We start from the raw sequence: 18,944 nt of genomic DNA, 5'->3' as shown, positions 1-18,944 counted from the left end.
CGGCGTTGATTTTGCCCCTGCGCGGCGCGTTCTATTGAGCGGGCGGGGCCGTAACGGAACCGTTCCGTCACAAGCACAGCTCACCCGAGGGGCATGACGGAGTGGTTCCGTCACCAGCGTCGGACCGCTGCGTGGCCCCCCTGCCCCTTAGCACTGTGGCGGAAAAGCCGCTGCAGCGAAAGGGTTAAACTTGATGCACTGCACTGACCAAGAGAAGCACAACAGTCTTGTGGTCTTTGAAGTGTTGTGCCTCCAAGAACTGAGATGTGTGGTGGTGGCATCTATGACCTTTGACTAGCCTAGTCCCCTGACACACACCTGTAACCTTTGGGTGAGCTCTCATCATCGTTACAGTGGGGTGTTTGTGTTAAGCACTGAATTTGCATCACAGAGAGTACTGCCACCCTCACTAACTGGCCTTGGTGTCTGCAGGTCCATTGCAGTGGCCAGGTAGAAAGTTTTGCTACACACCCAGCACTGGTATCTCTCTGCAGCAGAGAGGGTAAACTCTAATTGACCACTGCCACAGAGATATGTGGTCTTAGACCTCTGATTGTGGGCCAAATTTCAGATTGCTAACAAACTGGGTATGATTAGGTGAAAGAACTTGAGTCATATATAGGAGAGTAGGGTCTGCAATCCTATGGTCACCCCAGATTTTTTGCTTTTTGCTTCACTGGTTTATGACTTTCCCTGGCTGTGGGCCTGCTAATCAGACCCACAGCCTAGCTGTTCTCTCTCTAAATTGACATCCATGTACTTTAGGTGCATTTACCAATTGGTATTGGGTCACTCTTGTAAGTCCTTGTACAGTGTACCATAGGTAGCCAGGGCATAAGTGAACCCAAGGCCTACCAAGGGCTGCAGCATGTATTATCCCACCCTTGGCCATCCAAATCTGACACAACTGGCTGATCAATCAGCTGGGGCAAGGTGGTGTAATTACCCTTTTTTTTATATATATAGTATACCTATATCTAAACCTAAAATGGACACATATATTCCTATAAGTCACTCCTATGGCAGGCCTTAACAATCCTGGAGGCAGAGTGCTTGGAATTATGTGAGATAGTGCTCTGGCATGAGCTGAGCCTGTCTGCAGCTTTCGGAACCAAGTCCTTTAGCTGTTTCCATGATAACGCTATACCATATACTCTTAAGTGCATTATAATCCTCGCAGTTATTGCTAACTTTGGCATAGCATTATCAAAACATGTCGAGTAAGGTGTCATACGAACTGGAATACTACCCCCTTCAGTACTGGCGACGGGGGTAGCATTCCACCCTTTTAGAGGGACACGACACGTATGTAACTGTGAACCCCGGTTAAAGTTAACTCGAGCCTCAGCATCACAAAATGGATGCTGCCACCACAGACACAAGTCTGACCTCCTGCTGCTGGGATTACTTCCAGCGAGGGAGGCCTGGACAAAGGGTTACCTGCCTTGGGAGGTGCTAGCACCACCCCAGACAGGATTTTGTGTATTGGGTAGGACAGGCCTGAAAGGAATGAGACATGCCTGGGGCACACAAGGGTCCCTGTGCATACACCGGCTCAAACCAGTTGCTCGGGCACTCCAGCCCCAGCTCTGGCGCGAAACCGGACAAAGGATAGGGAGGGACCTAGTCACAGTACAGCCCCCTTTAGGAGAATAAAGATAGGAGCTGGTCCCATTCCAAATTAATTATCCTGAATTGAATCTACAAGAAGAAACTCTGGACTTCGACGTTCTGCTCCACAGAAGACTGAAGAAATCTCCCTTGTGGCCAAGGAGTGACCACCCTGCAGCAGCAGGCACCATCAAGCGTCCTAGCGGTTCACTTTGTCGTCCTTCCTGCCGGAACCAGACTTCAGAGCCCAACGAGATCCGGACTTTCAGACCTCTACCTACATCTGCAGCACAGCTGAGATCCGTGGGTACGACTAGACGCGGCCATCTGAAAGGAACTGCACTTCGCTTCCAGCACGACTTCAGAGGCATCCTCGAGAAAGTGCTTTGGGGATTGAGAAGCCCCAGCCCCGAGCAGCTCCTGCACAGAAGATCATTCCTCCAGCATCCACGAGATCGGCGTGGGGCCCTTTTGCTTGATTGCTGCTCGACGCGTTGTCTGGTCACTTGCTGGCTGGCTAGTGACCTCCTAGACGACGATCCACGACATCTACACCGCTGGTCTGGTTGCTCCAGACTGGCCCGTGCTTCCCTGCAAAGGAGAAGCACCCCGGACCCTCCTGGTCCGCACCAGACGCCTTTTCCACTCACCGCGTGGGTTGCCTTTGCCAAAGCCCGTTGACACCAAATCCGGAACCAACACCGCCGACAGTGAGAGCCTGCGTGGGACAGCTCGTGTCTCCATCCTGGTCTTCGAAGACACCTCCTGGTCCACGTGGCTGCAGATTCAAGCTTCCACTCTTCACCTGATCACGACAACAGCATCTGGTTCCTTCCTGGTTCCACTCCAGTCACTGGCTAGTGACTGTTAACATTGTCCCCTCTGCTTTCAGGTCTTCATCTTCCTCGATCCACCCTTGGATCCCTCCGGACATCTTCCTCCTGGTCGCCTGCAGCATCTTTTCTTCAAGGCTCCATTGACTTCCACGCAGAAACCCGACGCACTTTCACACCTATGCTCCCGCAGCCCGTGGGTGAGGTAACGAGAGCATTTCGGTGCTCAAGGGTAGATTGACTCTCCTAGTGTCCAGGTATCCAGTCGTGTTAGTCCTAACAAGTCGGAACTGTCTATTACTTACCTTTTCGTAATTTGTACTGCCCATTGACTTTGTTGCGCATCTCGCGTGTGAGTTCACACTCTGCACACGCGTCCCGTCGGCCTCCTGTCCCTCACCTAAGGTTAGGGTAGTGTAGTCCCAGCGATCCTACAGCCTCTGGACAGCTCCATTCCTTCTATCGATTTCCTTATACCATTTACTTAGTATATGGTTTGTCTTGCCCCTAGGGCACCATTGTAATTTGTGCAACTTAACATATTTTTCTTAAGAGTCTTGTCATGTGCTTAGCCCTCTGATCTCATAAAGAGTTCAGAGGTGTTTTGTTAGTAATAAATATATTGTTTATTTTCATAACCTGTGTGGTGTCCTTTCATTTGACATTCAAGGGGTAATATGTGGTAATACAGCTGGCTTCACATGCCAAAAGAGTTTAGCCTAAGACTGCTTTGTCCATGCTACCATTAGGATAGCTGGTCTATAAGGTTGACTTGCAACCAATCACCATAAGGGTTGTTTGGACTGATACAAGGTGATCACTAGAACTAGTGAGCATCATATATCAGGACAACTTCTCACATGCAGGCCCTAAACTACTTCCTCAAGAAGGAGAAATTCTAAATGCTGATGTTAGCTCATGTCCTGTCTTACCTGGACCCTGGAGACTGAATGGTAGCATTGGACTTAAAGGATGTCTGTTTCAACATTCCCGTCCCCCCGGCATTACCTGCAGTTCATGGTGGGCCACGAGCGCTTTCAGTTCACCGTGATCCCTTTTGCCCCTCTGGTGTTCGTCAAGGTGATGACGGTGGTTGCAACTAATCTCCGGGGATCAGAGGTGCCAGTCTTAACCGATCTTGATGATGACTGTTGAAAGCTGGCTCCCCTGAGGCTGTTCTCTCCACCTCCAGACTATGACGTATCTCTTGCATTCCCTGAGATTCACTATCAACATGCGCAAGTCACACCTGACTGCCTCGCAGATGCTCCCTTTCAATGGCGCTGTTCTGGACACAGTGGCATTTCGGGCTTATCCTCCTGAGCGGCCAGTCCAGGATTTTCAGAATATGATACAGATTTTTCATCCTCTATCCTGGATTTCGGTGAGGCAGACAGTGAGGCTGTTGGGACTTATGACCTCCTGCTGGTAACTCATGCCAGATGGCATATGCGGACTCTACAGTGGCACAGCATCAGGGAAACCTTTTGGACCCTGTCCAGATCTCGGAGGGCACTGCAAAATATCTGTAGTGATAGCTCACAAACTGCGATTGGGTCAGTGGCAGACCCCTCTCCTTTCCCCAACCAGATCTCATAGTAGTGACAGATGAGCGACTCCTGGGATGGGTCGGCAATAAGAGGACTCTGGTCTCCGGCGAAATCTGGACTCTAAATCAACTTGCTGGAGCTCCATGCAATCTGACTGGCATTGAAAACCTTTCTACCCTCTATCACGTGAAGGGTATTGCCGGAGTTCATGGACAACATCCCTTCCATATAGTACTGCAACAAACCGGGAGGTGTGGAGTTGTGGTCCTTTTGTCAAGCGGTCCTGCGTTTCTCGACATGGCTTGAACAACAAGGCATAACCCTGGTGGTTAAACGCCTGGTGGGCTCTCAAAATGCCTGAGAAGACAAACTCTGCTTCGATCTCTAACGGATCACAAGTGGCGTCTCCAACTGCCGGTGGCGCAAGGTCCCTTAAAACAGTGGGAGAGCCTTGGTCTAGATCGGTCTGCCTCTTCCGAAAAGACGCACTGTCATCCGTTTTGTGCATTGGAGTTTCCAAGGCGACACTAGCTTGGAGCCGCTTTTCGTCTCGAGTGGAGCACAGGCCTCCTATATGCCTTCCCGCCCATACTGCTCCTGCCCAGAGTTCACAAGAAGATCAGGATGGGCCGAAGTCATCCTTATGGTTTTGGATTGGTCAAGGAGAGGCTGGTATCCCCACCTACTGAGCCTGGTCATCGATCGTCCGAGCAGGCTATCGCTTTGGGAGGATCTTCTGTTGCAGCAGCAGCAGGGGAGGGTGCTGCACCGAAATCTGTCTCTGCCTTCTTGTATGGAAATTGAGCGGCGTCAGTTGACAGCCTTCGACCTTCCTCCCACAGTCTGTAACCTCATCTTGACAGCCTTGTCCCTCCACTAAGACTATATTCGCTTTCCGTTGGAAAAAGTTGTGGCATGGTTTTCAGAAAGACATTGATCCCTTTCTGAGGTTTTACTTTTTATTTTTTCCCTTGCATAGCAGGGCTCTGCTTTTCTTATGGGATATCCGCCTTCTCTTTTTGGCCTTTCTGCGGCTGCTTGACCAACCCACTCTCATCTCCTGTTGTACATAGGTTTCTTAAAGGTCTTGTAAATTTCTTCTCTCCTTCACCATGTATCATCCCTCAGTGGGACTTTATTCTGGTGTTATATGTTCTCCTTTTGAGCCTCTTCATAATTGTCCCCTCAGGCCTCTGACTATTAAAACTGCCTTCCTTGGGTTGATTATATCTGCCCATAGAGTAACTGAGCTGCAGGCCTTCTCGTCTAGGCCGCCTTACTTTAGAGTCTATTCTGACAAACTGATGCTATGCACAAGGGCCTCCTTTCTACCGAAAGTAGTTAACTACTTTCAAATAGACCAATCCATTACTCTGCCTAATTTTCACGCTGCTCCACATACCTCTAAAGAAAACGAGAGACTCCACAATCTGGGTCCAAAAACAGTGTTGTTGTTCTGCCATGACTGCACACAAGTTCCGGGTGTATGACCAACTCTTTGTTGGGTATGCTGGTGTAAAGAAAGGGTTTAAGCGGGCCATCTCGAGATGGGTCATGCTCTGCATTAAAATATGCTATGCATTGGCCAAGCAGGAACCTCCAGAAGGTTTGTGAGCTCCTTCCACCAGAGCTAAAACTGCAACCACAGATTTAGCTTGCGGAGCTCTGGCCCTGGACATCAGCCAGGCAGCAACGTGGGCTTCCCTGCACACTTTCAGCAAATATTACTGTCTGGACAGTGAGGTGCTTAGGGAAAGGCACTTTGTTCTTTCGATCCTGCAGGACTTGCTTGTTTGAAACTGGTCCGCAGACACACTACTGGGATGGTATTGTTTGGGTATCTAGGAATCTGCGGCTAGAAACCTCTATCAGAGGAACAAGTTACTTACCTTCGGCAATGCATTATCTGGTAGAGGCTATATCTAGGTGTAGATTTCTTACTGACCCGATAATGGATTTCCTGTGACAAAGCTTATCACTTTCAGGGCCCTCGTTTTCCTCACCAGTGGCCAGTGTTCTTCATGGCTCCGCTCTTCTGATGTGAAAAGTCGTGAAAAGAAACAGACATCTGCTCGCCGAGATGGCACCTTTATAAAAGATTCGTTTTTTTAATTCTGCTCTGCATGTTCCTAAAAGCTGGGACGATAATGCCTTTAACACATCAAACCGTTTGTTCATGTCACATTCATGAAATAAACAAAAAGTTATCCAGAGAACATTTTTCTCAAAAACGCAAAATATAGCTATATTTTGGCTATTATCTCAGTCCACTCTAGGTGAATCCACACACCCTGGAGGCCTTTTAAATCCTCAAAAGGTTGGAAAAAAAGGACTCGAATGTGCAGTGGATAGCTAATGTGGACAAAAGGTTATAGAGGCCTAAACACCAACTACCGAAAATAGCCAAAAAAGGCTTAGCAAGGAAGAGGGGGGTGACCTACTAGTGCAAGATTTAAATAAATATGCGTTCTATATTTGCTACTCATAACTAAATATGAACATATGCAACCTAAAAAGGGGAAGAGAACAAATTATAAAATCTGAAAGAAACAGGTTAGTGTTAGATTCCTTACCTTAGAATATCCCCAGGCGTCAGACTGGATCAGGAAAGTTTTCATCAGCAGTACCCCTGCCCTGCGCGTCTGTATGCATCGCCTGTGGCTCTGCATCCATCGTCGGCGTCGTGATTGCCGAGATGACGTCGTCGGAGTACTTAGATGCCACCCTTGCGCGTTGACGTCAGTTCTTCTTTTTTCCGCGCCCGCAAGCGCAGATCAGGGAAGAGCAGTACTCCAGTCAATTTTTGACTACGTTTTTAATCTCTTTTGATCACTTTTCGAGTCGACCCTCGACTCTCTTTGCCGCTAGGGATGCCTGTTTTTACCTTGCGAGGACTGTCACCGCTTAATGTCGGTAACAGACCCCCACTGTCAGTGCCTTTATTGCCATATGGCCTACCATGATAAGTGGTGTCCCGACTGACAGGCCTGGACCTCGAAGGCTAGATGGGAGCGGTCCCATAAGCTGCTCGAGCTCCGCTCGAAGTCTCAATTGAGGAGGAAGTCGAGGGACCGGTCGTGGAGCCACAGTAATTGCCGCTCGACGAGCCACCACCACTCGTTGGTCTCAAGTCCTCGGGTAAGTGGAGGCATTCGAAAAAGTTGAAGAGGCGTCATTGTGCTTCCAACTCCTCTTCCCCCCCCCCCCCCCCCCCCCACCCCCTCCCATGCTTGCGCGATGCGGCCGGACGACACCGCCCATGCGGCTCCGTCTGAGCTGCAGGTGCCGCGTCCAGCTCCATACCCGCCGGTCCTTGGGCTGCACGACACCGGAGGAGGTGAGCGCATTCCTCTCTGCCATGAGGTCACGCTTTCCTCCATCAGAACCTGCTAAGGTGCTTTCAGGCCCTGCGGGTCCGACTGGGGGCCCTAGAGGGCGGACGGCCCTGACACCGTCGGGTGCTTCGGCGCCGTCGACGACTCCGGTCCCGACGCCACAGGATCCAGGCCGTTGCCAGTCGACCTCACGACTCCTCCGCTGGCGCCGACCCCAAGGGTGTCGCTCCCTGCGCCGTCTCCGGACAACGTCGACCCCAGTTTCAGTTCGCAGAAACGGCGCTGATGGGTGAGGCCTTCACCCTTGACCCAGCTCCATCATTTTTGCCTGATTATCAGGAGATGGATGACGAGGAGGACTGGGAGGGGTCTGAGGACCCTCTGGCACTGCAGTGCCAGTCGAGTCAGGACTGGGCAGAGGAGCTAAGGGAGGCCAGTGGTCTGGACACTTCACCCGACACTGGGTTTGTCTCTCCTCCCTCCGTGGCTTCTGAGGAGGGGGCTGCTTACAGCGTGGTGTTGAACAGGGCGGTCAAGTGCTTGGCTCATGAGCTCCCTGTGACGGCCGTGAGGACTAACCTCACTGAGGTGCTCAAACCGCAGGCAAGCTCCTCGGAGCCTCTACTGTGTATCGGAACGTGGCCCGACGCCACCGCCCAGCTCCGAGCGACCCTAGCTTTCTGTCCATGCACCCCACCCCTGAGAGCCTGGTGATCCAGGCCTCTATGTCCCAGACTGTATTCCCGACCGCTCCTCCGGATCGGGAATCCAAAAGGTATGATCAGTTTGGGAAGAAACCGTTCTCCTCTCTGAGTTTGGGGCTGCGGTCTGTCAACACCGCCTGCTTTTTGGGCCGTTACACCTACTCTCTGTGTGGGAAACGCTTTTACTTAACTGTTTACAGCTTAGGTCCCAGGACTGAATCCAGGATCCAGTCCTTTGGTTAGAAAAGTAATCCTTAAAGTAATCAACTGCATTTATTTAGAAAAACCCATTGAACTCCATGTTAAATTGTGTTTAGAATTGTGTTGCCTATTGCAACCACTGTAGCTATTACCTTTCTGCAAAGTAACTACCTAAAGTAACTCATATTGAGAAAACTATATTTTGATACCTGTTGGTTCTAAAATAAAACAACTATATCTTTTGGCCTAGAGTTCAGTTCTTGAGTGTGTAAAACCTTTTGCTGACTGAGTGGGTACAGTAAATGCTTTACACTGTCCTCTGATACTGCCATACTGCTACCACTTTATAGACTATATATTTTGATATAAAAACAATTGGCCTTGAGTTCAGTTCTTGATTTTGGGAAACCTTTTGCTGACTGAGTGGGTACAACAAATGCTTTACACTGTCCTTACTGCTCGACCAAGCTACCACTTTAGAGAGTAAGGTCATATCTGACTTTAACCTCTGTTATACCGCTGGAGATTGGGGACTCTATACACACTGTACCTTACTTGGGTCCAGTATATATAGAGCCACTTTCTTACACCGTACAATTTCTGTGAGAAAACTCCGACCTGCCCAGGAAAATCAGCTTTATTTTGGTTACATCCGTCTCTGAAAACACTGTTCGTTTATTTCAAGCATCAAGTGAGTGTTGGAAGTCTATTCAAGCTTCTTTCCTAGATCGTAGATATGCTTTTTCTTTCATGCCAATCAGGCATCTGGACAGCCAGCATTACTTGTATGTTGGAAAGGTACTCCTGCACACTTTGATAGATGGCTCTGGTATTGTAGTGTTTACTCCCATATGAAATGTAACTTGTCTTCTAACAGATGGCTTCTAACATTTTAAATCTCCTAGAAATGTGTTAAAAACTATTAGGATACATTAAAACTGCATCAGTTAATAGAGGGATGTCGAAATGAGCAGGCATGCTTACTTGCATGCTACTTGCTTCTCTGGAGATGTTCAGGCCAAGCGAGCCAATTTGCCTATAGTTGGAAAGTGTTTTTTTTTTTTAGCAAAGTCATCAGTTTGATGGAAAAAGAAAAAAACAACTGCGTAACACTAGGTCAGTTGCACTTTTGTGTCTTCCTTGCTAATCTCTCCGTTTTAACCAAAACTATGACATTGGGAGCTGGAGATGTCAATTGAAGGTATGCTGACAATAGGCGTATTCAAAAAAGGTGTCTCATTAGTCCTCAAAGACATTTCCCTAAGACTTTTTAGTGATGATAGGTGAGTGTTGGGAAAGAGACCTAAAGAGGTCGTAATGTGAAAAAAATGTTTGTCTCTTGTCAAGTATTTAAAGAGTCTGTTCTGGGTTGCCAGCTACTAAGCATTGTCTGTTTGGGTGGAGGTAATGCCCCCAGGAGTTTTAAGACACTATACATTGGGCAGAGAGTCTTTAATTTAGAATGTTCAACTGGGAGCCATGGAGAGTCTGTACCGCTAAGAGATGGTGTTTTTTAACTTGTTTGAGTTGATCGAAGTCTTAATGGAGAGGCCTCTGCGTTTAGCATTAGCCCCTGTGGAGATTAACCACTGTGAGAACAAGTATCACCCGTTGATACTTGAGGAATGAGGTCAAGGACAATTGAGAAAGTTAGCTCCCTTCCTTTCTCATTCTATGATACGTTCAATTGTAGCAGCAACTGTCATCTCACGGATCGATTATGGGAATGCCCTGTATCTTGGCCTCCCAAAAATGTTGACAAACAGACTCCAGGTCGTAATGAACGACGCCGCACGGCTAATCTTCGGAGTGCCCAGACGAACAAAGGCCTCCCCTCTTCTCCAAAACCTTCATTGGCTCCCGGTTAAGGAGAGGGTTGAGTTCAAGAGCCTCTGTATAGCGCATAAGGCGATCTACGGCCATGCGCCGGCCTACATCAAAGCTCGCCTGGAAGTTTACAACCCGACGAGAACACTCAGATCATCAGACTCTCAGTTATTGGTCTGCCCCCGCTACAAATTAGTGACTAAGGGAGGGAGAGCCTTCTCTGTTCTGGCCCCCCAATTATGGAACAAGCTGCCTGAGGGGCTACGCAGGGAGATGAATCTCCTACGGTTCAGGAAATCACTGAAAACCCTGCTGTTTAGAAGAGCCTTGATTGCAGTGTAGTCCTGTAGCTGCATCTCTCTCAGGAGTGAACCAAGTTATTGTAATGACATCGATTTCCAAGCGCTTAGAGGCCTGCAGGTGATTGGGCGCGCTATAAATCTAAACTAACAATAACAAGTTGCCCTGGAGAATTTATACAAAATTGAAGGCATTCTGTCTGTTTGCTGGTGTTTCATGACAAGGGATAGATTTACACCAAGGGTGATTACAGATTATGTAGGGAGCGAGTTGGGTTCTGTTGAAGGTGGGGCATCTAAGTCAAATAGAGATTCTCCTAGATGCCTATTTGGTCGACGGTGGAACTGTACTTCTTGTTTTCATCCTGAATGGATTGGAATTCCCATTTTTTTCCTGTTCTCCTGTCATTATTCAAGTCTGATTTTGATTGCCTTTATTTGGGTTTCGAGATATACATAGTCACTTTTTGTAACTATGATACTCTATTCAAATTGTCCTACTCTTAATCCCAGCTGGTATGCCAAGTTAAGGTGCCATCCCAATATTTGGTAGCTGTTCCATTAAAAAGCGAGGTGCCCGATGATACATAGTAAGTGGAAATGACAATGTATGGCAAGGTCATGCATGTACATTCTACCTCAGTATAAAAACCTACCACTACTGCCATTTTGATCATGGTAATGAATGAACTGTGATTTTGATGAACCACATATTTTATTGCAGGACCCCTCAGCTTACTTATTCTATCATGGTTATATTCTGTAGATTAATATGTTGACCAATTGACTACCAGGTGTTTAATCTAATCTAACATTCTAAATGAAACCTAGAAGGGCTTGGAGACTTGCTATCTTTATATAGACTTTCGAACATAAGGTCTGAAACAAATAAAATGCACACTTGAAAATTTGTCTATACTACTAATATAGTTTGTCAGCGTTGAAATATTGGCTGATACATTAGGATGTGTTGTCCATACTTAAGTTTATAGTTTCTTATTTACTGCTGTTAACCTTTTCCCACCTTGCCTTGTCTTAGGTGGAAATTCATGAAGACTTCATTCAGTCATGCTTTGATCGTTTGAAAGCCTCCTATGATACTTTGTGTGTTTTGGATGGTGACAAAGACAGTATTAATTGTGCAAGACAGGAAGCCATAAGAATGGTTCGTGTATTGACAGTTTTGCGGGAGTATATAACAGAATGTGACAGTGACTACCATGAAGAGCGAACAATTCTGCCAATGTCCAGGTTTGTGAAGAACCACTAATAACGTTAAAAACATTGATTGCAAAATTTGAATATATTTTAATGGTAGAAATTCTACCTTTTTAAATGTTCATCATGTTGTAACCAGTTTTGTCAATTTAATAACATTTCAGTTTTTTTGCAGTTTAAAACTACACAGGTTCATTTAGCTTTTCCTTAATGGGGTTCTGTGCATGCTCAAACCTTCTCTTCAGAACTTGTAATATTGTGATGTTTATTGTTAAATATTTTATATTAAAAAAATATTGTATTATTTAAAAAACTCTGAAACGAAGATACACTTTGCTTGAAGAGCTTTGATGCTGAATCTGTAAAAAGAGACAACTGCTATGCATTTAAGCTTTGCCCACTAAAAGCTTTTTGAAGGAACCTAGTTTTATTAGATTATAGGAAAATGGACCAAAATGAAACAAAAGTTAACCGTCTGCTTGCATGTAGTGTTGAACTTTATTCATTTGTTTTCTTAAAGAGTAAGGGTTCAAAATGTCAATTATTTTTTGGGGTAACTCGGATGCGAAACTTGACTGTCTAGCTAATACTAGCACATTTTGTAAGGTGTTTGCGAAGTTCACGCTATGTCCTTTAGCATAAATACTCAAAATGTCAGACAAATGGTGTGAAATTGTGCATGACGAGAAATGCAAAATTCCAAAAGTTCCAAAATTGAACATGAAAACTCATTTCACACTTTAAAGAAATCCTTTAAAAAAAAAAAAACGTGCTGCAAACAGCACCCAGGGATCCGAAATGTAAGCTTAGCCGACGATTTATCATGCTGGTACTAACAGTAGTAAAAAGACAGTGATTTACTGGATTAGTAGCAAAGCTCCCACTAGGGAGAAGTGGGAGGGAGATTTGAGGGAGTGAGCAACTGCAGAGATGGAACATATGAGAAGAACGAGGAAAGATGACAAATTACTGGATATGCTGTTCGCCTGGGGAGTAATGATGCAGGATTTTTTGGATCCAGGGTTGAGTTTACAAAACAAGTCAGTGGGATGGGTAGATCAAGGTGGGCCTATCACAGCGCTGACCTTGTGATACAACCTCAACTGTGACAGAGCGTCACACATCAATAAGACAACATAAACAGCAACTAAAAAACTCGAAAAGAATGTGGAATAATGAGGCTACTGCCTCGGTATCCAAAAACTCTCCACTGTCAGAAGACATCTGACAGACGAAAACAAGACACAGACTTGGTAGATCAAAAACAGGTGGGCCAAGGTCATGGTTTGATCTAACTTACCCCGTTCTGGTGTTACTGAGGTGTTTTATTATTGGCTATTTGATACAATATTTAATGTAATAGAACTGTATGTGGACTGTGGTTTCATTGATATGGAAGCTGGTTGGAGTGAGTGGGATGGGGCATTGAGTGTTGTTATTGTTGCAATGGTTTAAAATGGATATTTGAGATGACTGCTACAGTAATATCTAAACAGCAGTATCCTAAATGTGAATTCTGTTCTTGAACAAAACTCTAATAAAGATATATCCAAAAGTACCGCAAACAGCAGTCGGTTGGATTCATGTAATTCGTGTTCCACTTCACTATAGCTAAATTCTTGCCGCAGATGATGCATTAATTATTCGATGTGTCATAATAGCATACTTTCTGAAATTCTGTGTACTAAGAGGAACACAAAATTACACAAGTGTTTGTCTTTGTATCAGAAATTTCAGCCAAGCTTAAATTATTTTCAAGTTTACTATTCCGTCAATCTGTACGAGAACATAAAGTTCGTATTTGCTGGGTTTCTGGCAAGGATACTAGGATGATAACAAACGGTAAAATTCATGGAGTTTAGTGGCACCTCCATAGTGAATTCTACCTGGATTGTGTGAGAAGCTGGCCTGATATGATGCTCACTAGGTCTAGTGATCACCTTGTATCAGTCCAAACAACCCTTATGGTGATTGGTTGTAAGTCAACCTTATAGACCAGCTATCCTAATGGTAGCATGGACAAAGCAGTCTTAGGCTAAACTCTTTGAACATGTGAAGCCAGCTGTTTTACTGGACAACAGCTAGTGGGAAACCCACTGGTATACCAAACACACTGCGAAAATCATTTAAAAGTATAACAATGAAATCACATGAAACTGTACATATTAATCACAAATTAGCCAATGAAAAGATTCAAATTTAAATCATGAATAAATCAGCTTCTGTATTCATATTCATTTTTATGAATTACATCAAAGAATGTTTTATGAGTTGCAGAACTTTTTCTGTGCTGCAGAAAAAACAATTCACAATGTAACTATTAACTAGACAATGTGAGCATTGCTGTCAAAAATGCAAAAACTGATAATTATAAATTCATTATTTTAGTTGCACAATCAGAAAACAAATGTGTAAAGGCCCAATGCATTTCGGGTAGATCCCTTCTTCAGGGGCACTGTAAAAAATGACAAACTAAAACAAAGAGAACCAACAATAAACATCATGTCAAAGGTTCGTATATACATACTGTTACATCACATTTAGAAGATGCAAATAATTCACTGTCCAATGAACTATTACAACTGTATTAGGCAGAGAAAACCTTGTGTCAGCTCAAGGTCAAGAGAAGAGAAAACATCAAGAAAAGCAACCACCAAGGGTATCTGCATGCATAAGAGTGCTCGAAAACTGTGCACCTGTGTTTAACTCAATTCTAACTGGTGACGTAATCGTGAACTGTGACTAACATCACCACAACCGACAAAACCTGGTCGTATGAAACTCACTGCGTGTTTTCAGTTGTGTAAAACTCGTCTAAGCTGGAATCCTTAAGGAGTATACAAGTTGCCTCACTCTAAATAAACAACAAAATGAGGAGTTGTAAAAATAATGAAATGCTGAAATGACTGGACAAGTACCAACATCTAGTGTCGTCCCGTGGAAAACCTGCACAACCACACTTACTGTAATACATGCTGCATAGGGAATCTTCTCTCTTTAGTAAAAAATGAAACAATTCTCCCAGGGTGCTGCGTGTGGCCACAATCGACATCCAGTCAAGAAAACACAACTCTTCTCAGTATACAGACATGCACCAGTACCTCAAACCTATAGTGAAATGTTTAGGTGCGATAAGTAAACTCACCAGATGTAACTGTACCCGACAGATGTAAAGATCCGAGGTAGTAAAGATTTTTTCTGTAGTCAAATAAAGCGCTAATGTCTATATGGGCGCTGTACTGGGTGAAAATCTGCGAAAAAACCAGCAAGAAACCCACCTCGTCTTAATGTTGTAACTGACCATAGTACCTCGAATCTACAAAGAACCTTGGTAACATGCTCAGGCGTACTGCATAAGGAGAAAAACTCACTGTGTGCAGCTGCACTCGGCTAGTTTAGGGCTTCGTGATGATTCAAGCGAATGTATTAATTTAGGAAAGCTCGTTCTGTAATGTAATATGGAAAATCCTTAAATAAGCGCCCCTCGATGTAGCGCATAGCGTGGTGATTATCTGAAATGCGGAAAAGGTATAGCCGCGCTTACCGTGTAAAGAAAACAGTTCCCCAAATCCACTGCGTGGCTCCCGAAGGTATAAACCAGACCCGAGTGAAAGCCCACTAACCTATATGAAAACGACGCGACGTGGCTCTGATAGACATAAAAATGGGACTGTCTGAATCCGCCATCTTAGAGTGGTGTAACAAAAACTACTGTGCTGGGAAACTGTTCAGCATCCACATTAGAAACGAAGCTAACACTTATCGGTAGCTAGAACAGATATAGAATTAATGGTGAGCCTCACACTCCTACATCATGGGCATGTGAATGAACCCGCCTCAAGTGCTCGTGTAATTCAATCGCATTAAAAATAGAAATAGACAATGTTACCACTTGTTGAGGCAAAAAAGAGGAAGATGTGTAGCTGTTTTACCACATATAACTCCTTGAATATCAAATGAAAGGACACCACACAGGTTGTTATGAAAATAAGCAAGATATTTATTACTAACAAAACACCTCTGAACTCTTTATGAGGTGAGAGGGCTAAGCACATGACAAGACTCTTAAGGAAAATACGATAAGTTGCACAAATTACAATAGTGCCCTAGGGGCACGACAAACCATATACTAAGTAAATGGTATAAGGAAATCGATAGAAGGAATAGAGCTGCCCAGAGGCTGTAGGATTGCTGGGACTACACTACCCTAACCTTAGGTAAGGGGCAGGAGGCCCACGGGGCGCATGTGCAGAGTGTGAACTCACGCGAGATGCGTAACAAAGTCAATGGACACTACAAATTACGAAAAAGTAAGTAAAAGACCGTTCCGACTGGTTAGGACTAAAACGACTGGATACCTGGACACTAAGAGAGTCAATCTACCCTTGAGCACCAAAATGCTCTCGTTACCTCACCCACGGGCTGCGAGTGCATAGGTGTGAAAGTGTGTCGGGTTTCCGCGTTGAAGTCAATGGAGCCTTGAAGAAAGATGCTGCAGGCGACCAGGAGAAAGATGTCCGGAGCGATCCAAGGGTGGATCGAAGAAGATGGAGACCTGAAAGCAGAGGGGACAATGTTCAAAGTCACTAGCCAGTGACCGGAGTGGAGCCAGGAAGGAACCAGAGGCTGTCGTCGCGATCAGGTGAAGAGTGGACGCTTGACTCTGCAGCCACGTGGACCAGGAGGTGTCTTCGACGACCAGGATGGAGGCACGAGCTGTCCCACGCAGGCTCTCGCTGTCGGCGGTGTCTGTTCCGGATTCGGAGTTAACAGGCCTTGGCAAAGGCAACCCACGCAGTGAGTGGAAAAGGCGTCTGGTGCGGACCAGGAGGGTCTGGGGTGCTTCTCCTTTGCAGGGAAGCGAGGGCCAGTCTGGAGCAACCAGATCAGCGGTGTAGATTTTGTGGATCGTAGTCTAGGAGGCCACTAGTCAGCCGGCAAGTGACCAGACAACACGTCGAGCAGCAATCAAGCAAAAGGGCCCCACGCAGATCTCTTGAATGCTGGAGGGCTGATCTTCTGTGCAGGAGCTGCTCGGGGCTGGGGCTTCTCAATCCCCAAAGCACTTTCTCGAGGATGCCTCTGAAGTCGTGCTGGAAGCGAAGTGCAGTTTCTCCAAGATGGCCGGTCCCACGTGTCTCGTCGCACCCACGGATCTCAGCTGTGCTGCAGATGTAGGTGGAGGTCGGAGAGGTCTGGAAGTCGGGATCTCGTCGGGCTCTGAAGTCTGGTTCCGGCTGGAAGGACTACAAAGTGAACAGTTAGGACGCTTGATGGTGCCTGCTTGTGCAGGGTGGTCTCTCCTTGGCCACAAGGGAGATTTCTTCAGTCTTCTGTAAAGCAGAACGTCGAAGTCCAGAGTTTCTTCTTTGTAGTTTCAAATCAGGATTAATCTAATTTGGAATGGGACCAGCTCCTACCTTTATTCTGCTAAAGGGGGGGCTGTACTGTGACTAGGTCCCTCCCATGGGTGGGACCAGGAAGGGGGGTGGTTACACCCCCTATCCTTTGTCCGGTTTTTCGCCAGAGCTGGGGCTGGAGTGCCCCAGCAACTGGTTTGAACCGGGGTATGCACAGGGACACCTTGTGTGCCCCAGGCATGTTTCATTCCTTTCAGCCCTGCCTATCTGGATACACAAAGTCGTGGCTGGGGTGGTGCTGGCACCTCCCCAGGCAGGAAATCCTTTGTCCAGGCCTCTGTTGCTGGAAGGACTCCCAGCAGCAGGAGGTCAGACTTGTGTCTGTGGTGGCAGCATCCATTTTGTGATGCTGAGGCTCGAGTTAACTTTAACCGGGGTTCACAGTTACATACATGTTGTGTCCCTCTAGAAGGGTGGAATGCTACCCCCATCGCCAGAATTGGCGAGGGGGTAGTATTCCAATTTGTATGACACCTTACTCAACATGTTTTGATAATGCTATACCAAAGTTAGCATTTGACCGCGAGGTTCATAATGCACTTAAGAGTATATGGTATAGCGTTATCATGGAACAGCTATAAGGACATGGCTCCGAAAGCTGCAGACAGGCTCAGCTCATGCTAGAGCACCATCTCACATAATTCCGAGCACTCTGCCTTTAGGATTGATAAGGCCTGCCATAGGAGTTACGTATAGGAGTATATGTGTCCATTTTGGCGTTAGATATAAGTATACTATACCTACAGCAAAGGGTGCTTACACCACCTTGCCCCAGCTGTGTGATCAGCCAGGCCAGGGGTGGCACAATACGTGCTGCAGCCCCTGGTAGGCCTTGGATGCACCTATGCCCTGGGTACCTAGGGTACACTGTACAGGGGCTCACAAGATGATCCAGGTTCCAATTCGTATGTACCTAGAGTACATGGAATCCATTTTAACAGAGAGAGCAGAGGGCCTGGGGTCCTAAATAGCAGGTACAAAGAACAAAAAGGGAACCCTGAACCTACGGACAGGTAAGGGGGAACAACCCACCAGGGAAGTCAATAATTGTAGCAACATGAAATGGAAGTTCCCATTATTCTAATGGACCAATAGGTTCCAATATACACAATTGCCCACAGAACAGCTGGTGATATTAGATCATTGTATTGTCATGTATATATATTTGAAAAAAAGCAGGGCCCCAGGTCAAATAAGTCGAAAACCAGCTAAACACCAGGCAAAAAGTTGGGGGTAACCATAGTCAGATATCCACCTACCTACAGATTTCATATTGTATTTGTACCTTGCCTTTGAAGCAGGTCCTTCTACTCCATCTTCTACCATAAACGTTTCAGATTCCTGTCCTTCAACCGGGGGGGGGGGGGGGGGGGCATGGATGATTTCCTACACCTGGAAATGTGTTTATTTGGCGAATTATAGAACCTGGTATCGTTAAATTCACATTCTGCCTTAGTTGCCTTGGGTCACGGCATTTCCCCAAGTAAAAGGTTCTGGGGAAGTGGTTATATAAACTAGTCCCTCCAGTCATTTTTTTAATGATGCCTTGACAGCCTTAAATGAGTCTTCTAGTTTAAGACATGACCATATCACATGGAAGAAGGATGCAATCTCTTGTGTACATTTATGGCAGGTTTTATGTATATTGGGTTGATAAAGTGCAGTAGCGATTATGTATGTCTCTTGTAGAAATCTAAACTTTATTTAAAATCTTGCATATATAGATGTTTCTTTGGGAATCCCTGAATACTGTCCCACATATCCTCTTTGAACGTTCTGTTCAAGTGTTTAGCATCTGAGTTTGGGGCGATCTTCATTCACTGCAACTCTGGATTATGGCTACATACGCTTGTGTCATTGATTTCCATCCTGTGCCCAATGTAATATACATAGCAACTTATCTACGGGGGCTCATAAGATTAGTTTTCCCTTTCTGTTATATGGCA

At 45.8% G+C, this 18,944-nt stretch overlaps 1 protein-coding gene across 4 annotated transcripts in view; it reads left to right on the top strand.

Moving 5' to 3' along the window:
- Window positions 1-18,944, top strand: part of USP9X (ubiquitin specific peptidase 9 X-linked) — a 1,749,911-nt gene that overhangs the window by 771,414 nt on the left and 959,553 nt on the right. For all 4 annotated transcript variants that reach the window (XM_086934127.1, XM_086934125.1, XM_086934124.1 and 1 more), the window contains one exon: window positions 11,400-11,611. In XM_086934127.1, the coding sequence (XP_086790253.1) occupies window positions 11,400-11,611 (212 nt within the window). The remainder of the gene's footprint in view (window positions 1-11,399; window positions 11,612-18,944) is intronic.

Source organism: Lissotriton vulgaris, chromosome 8 (assembly GCF_964263255.1).
Source record: "Lissotriton vulgaris chromosome 8, aLisVul1.2, whole genome shotgun sequence".
In the NCBI taxonomy this organism is placed as follows: domain Eukaryota; kingdom Metazoa; phylum Chordata; class Amphibia; order Caudata; family Salamandridae; genus Lissotriton; species Lissotriton vulgaris.
Note: the sequence above shows the minus strand (reverse complement) of the source record. Positions and strands in the feature narration are given on the sequence as shown.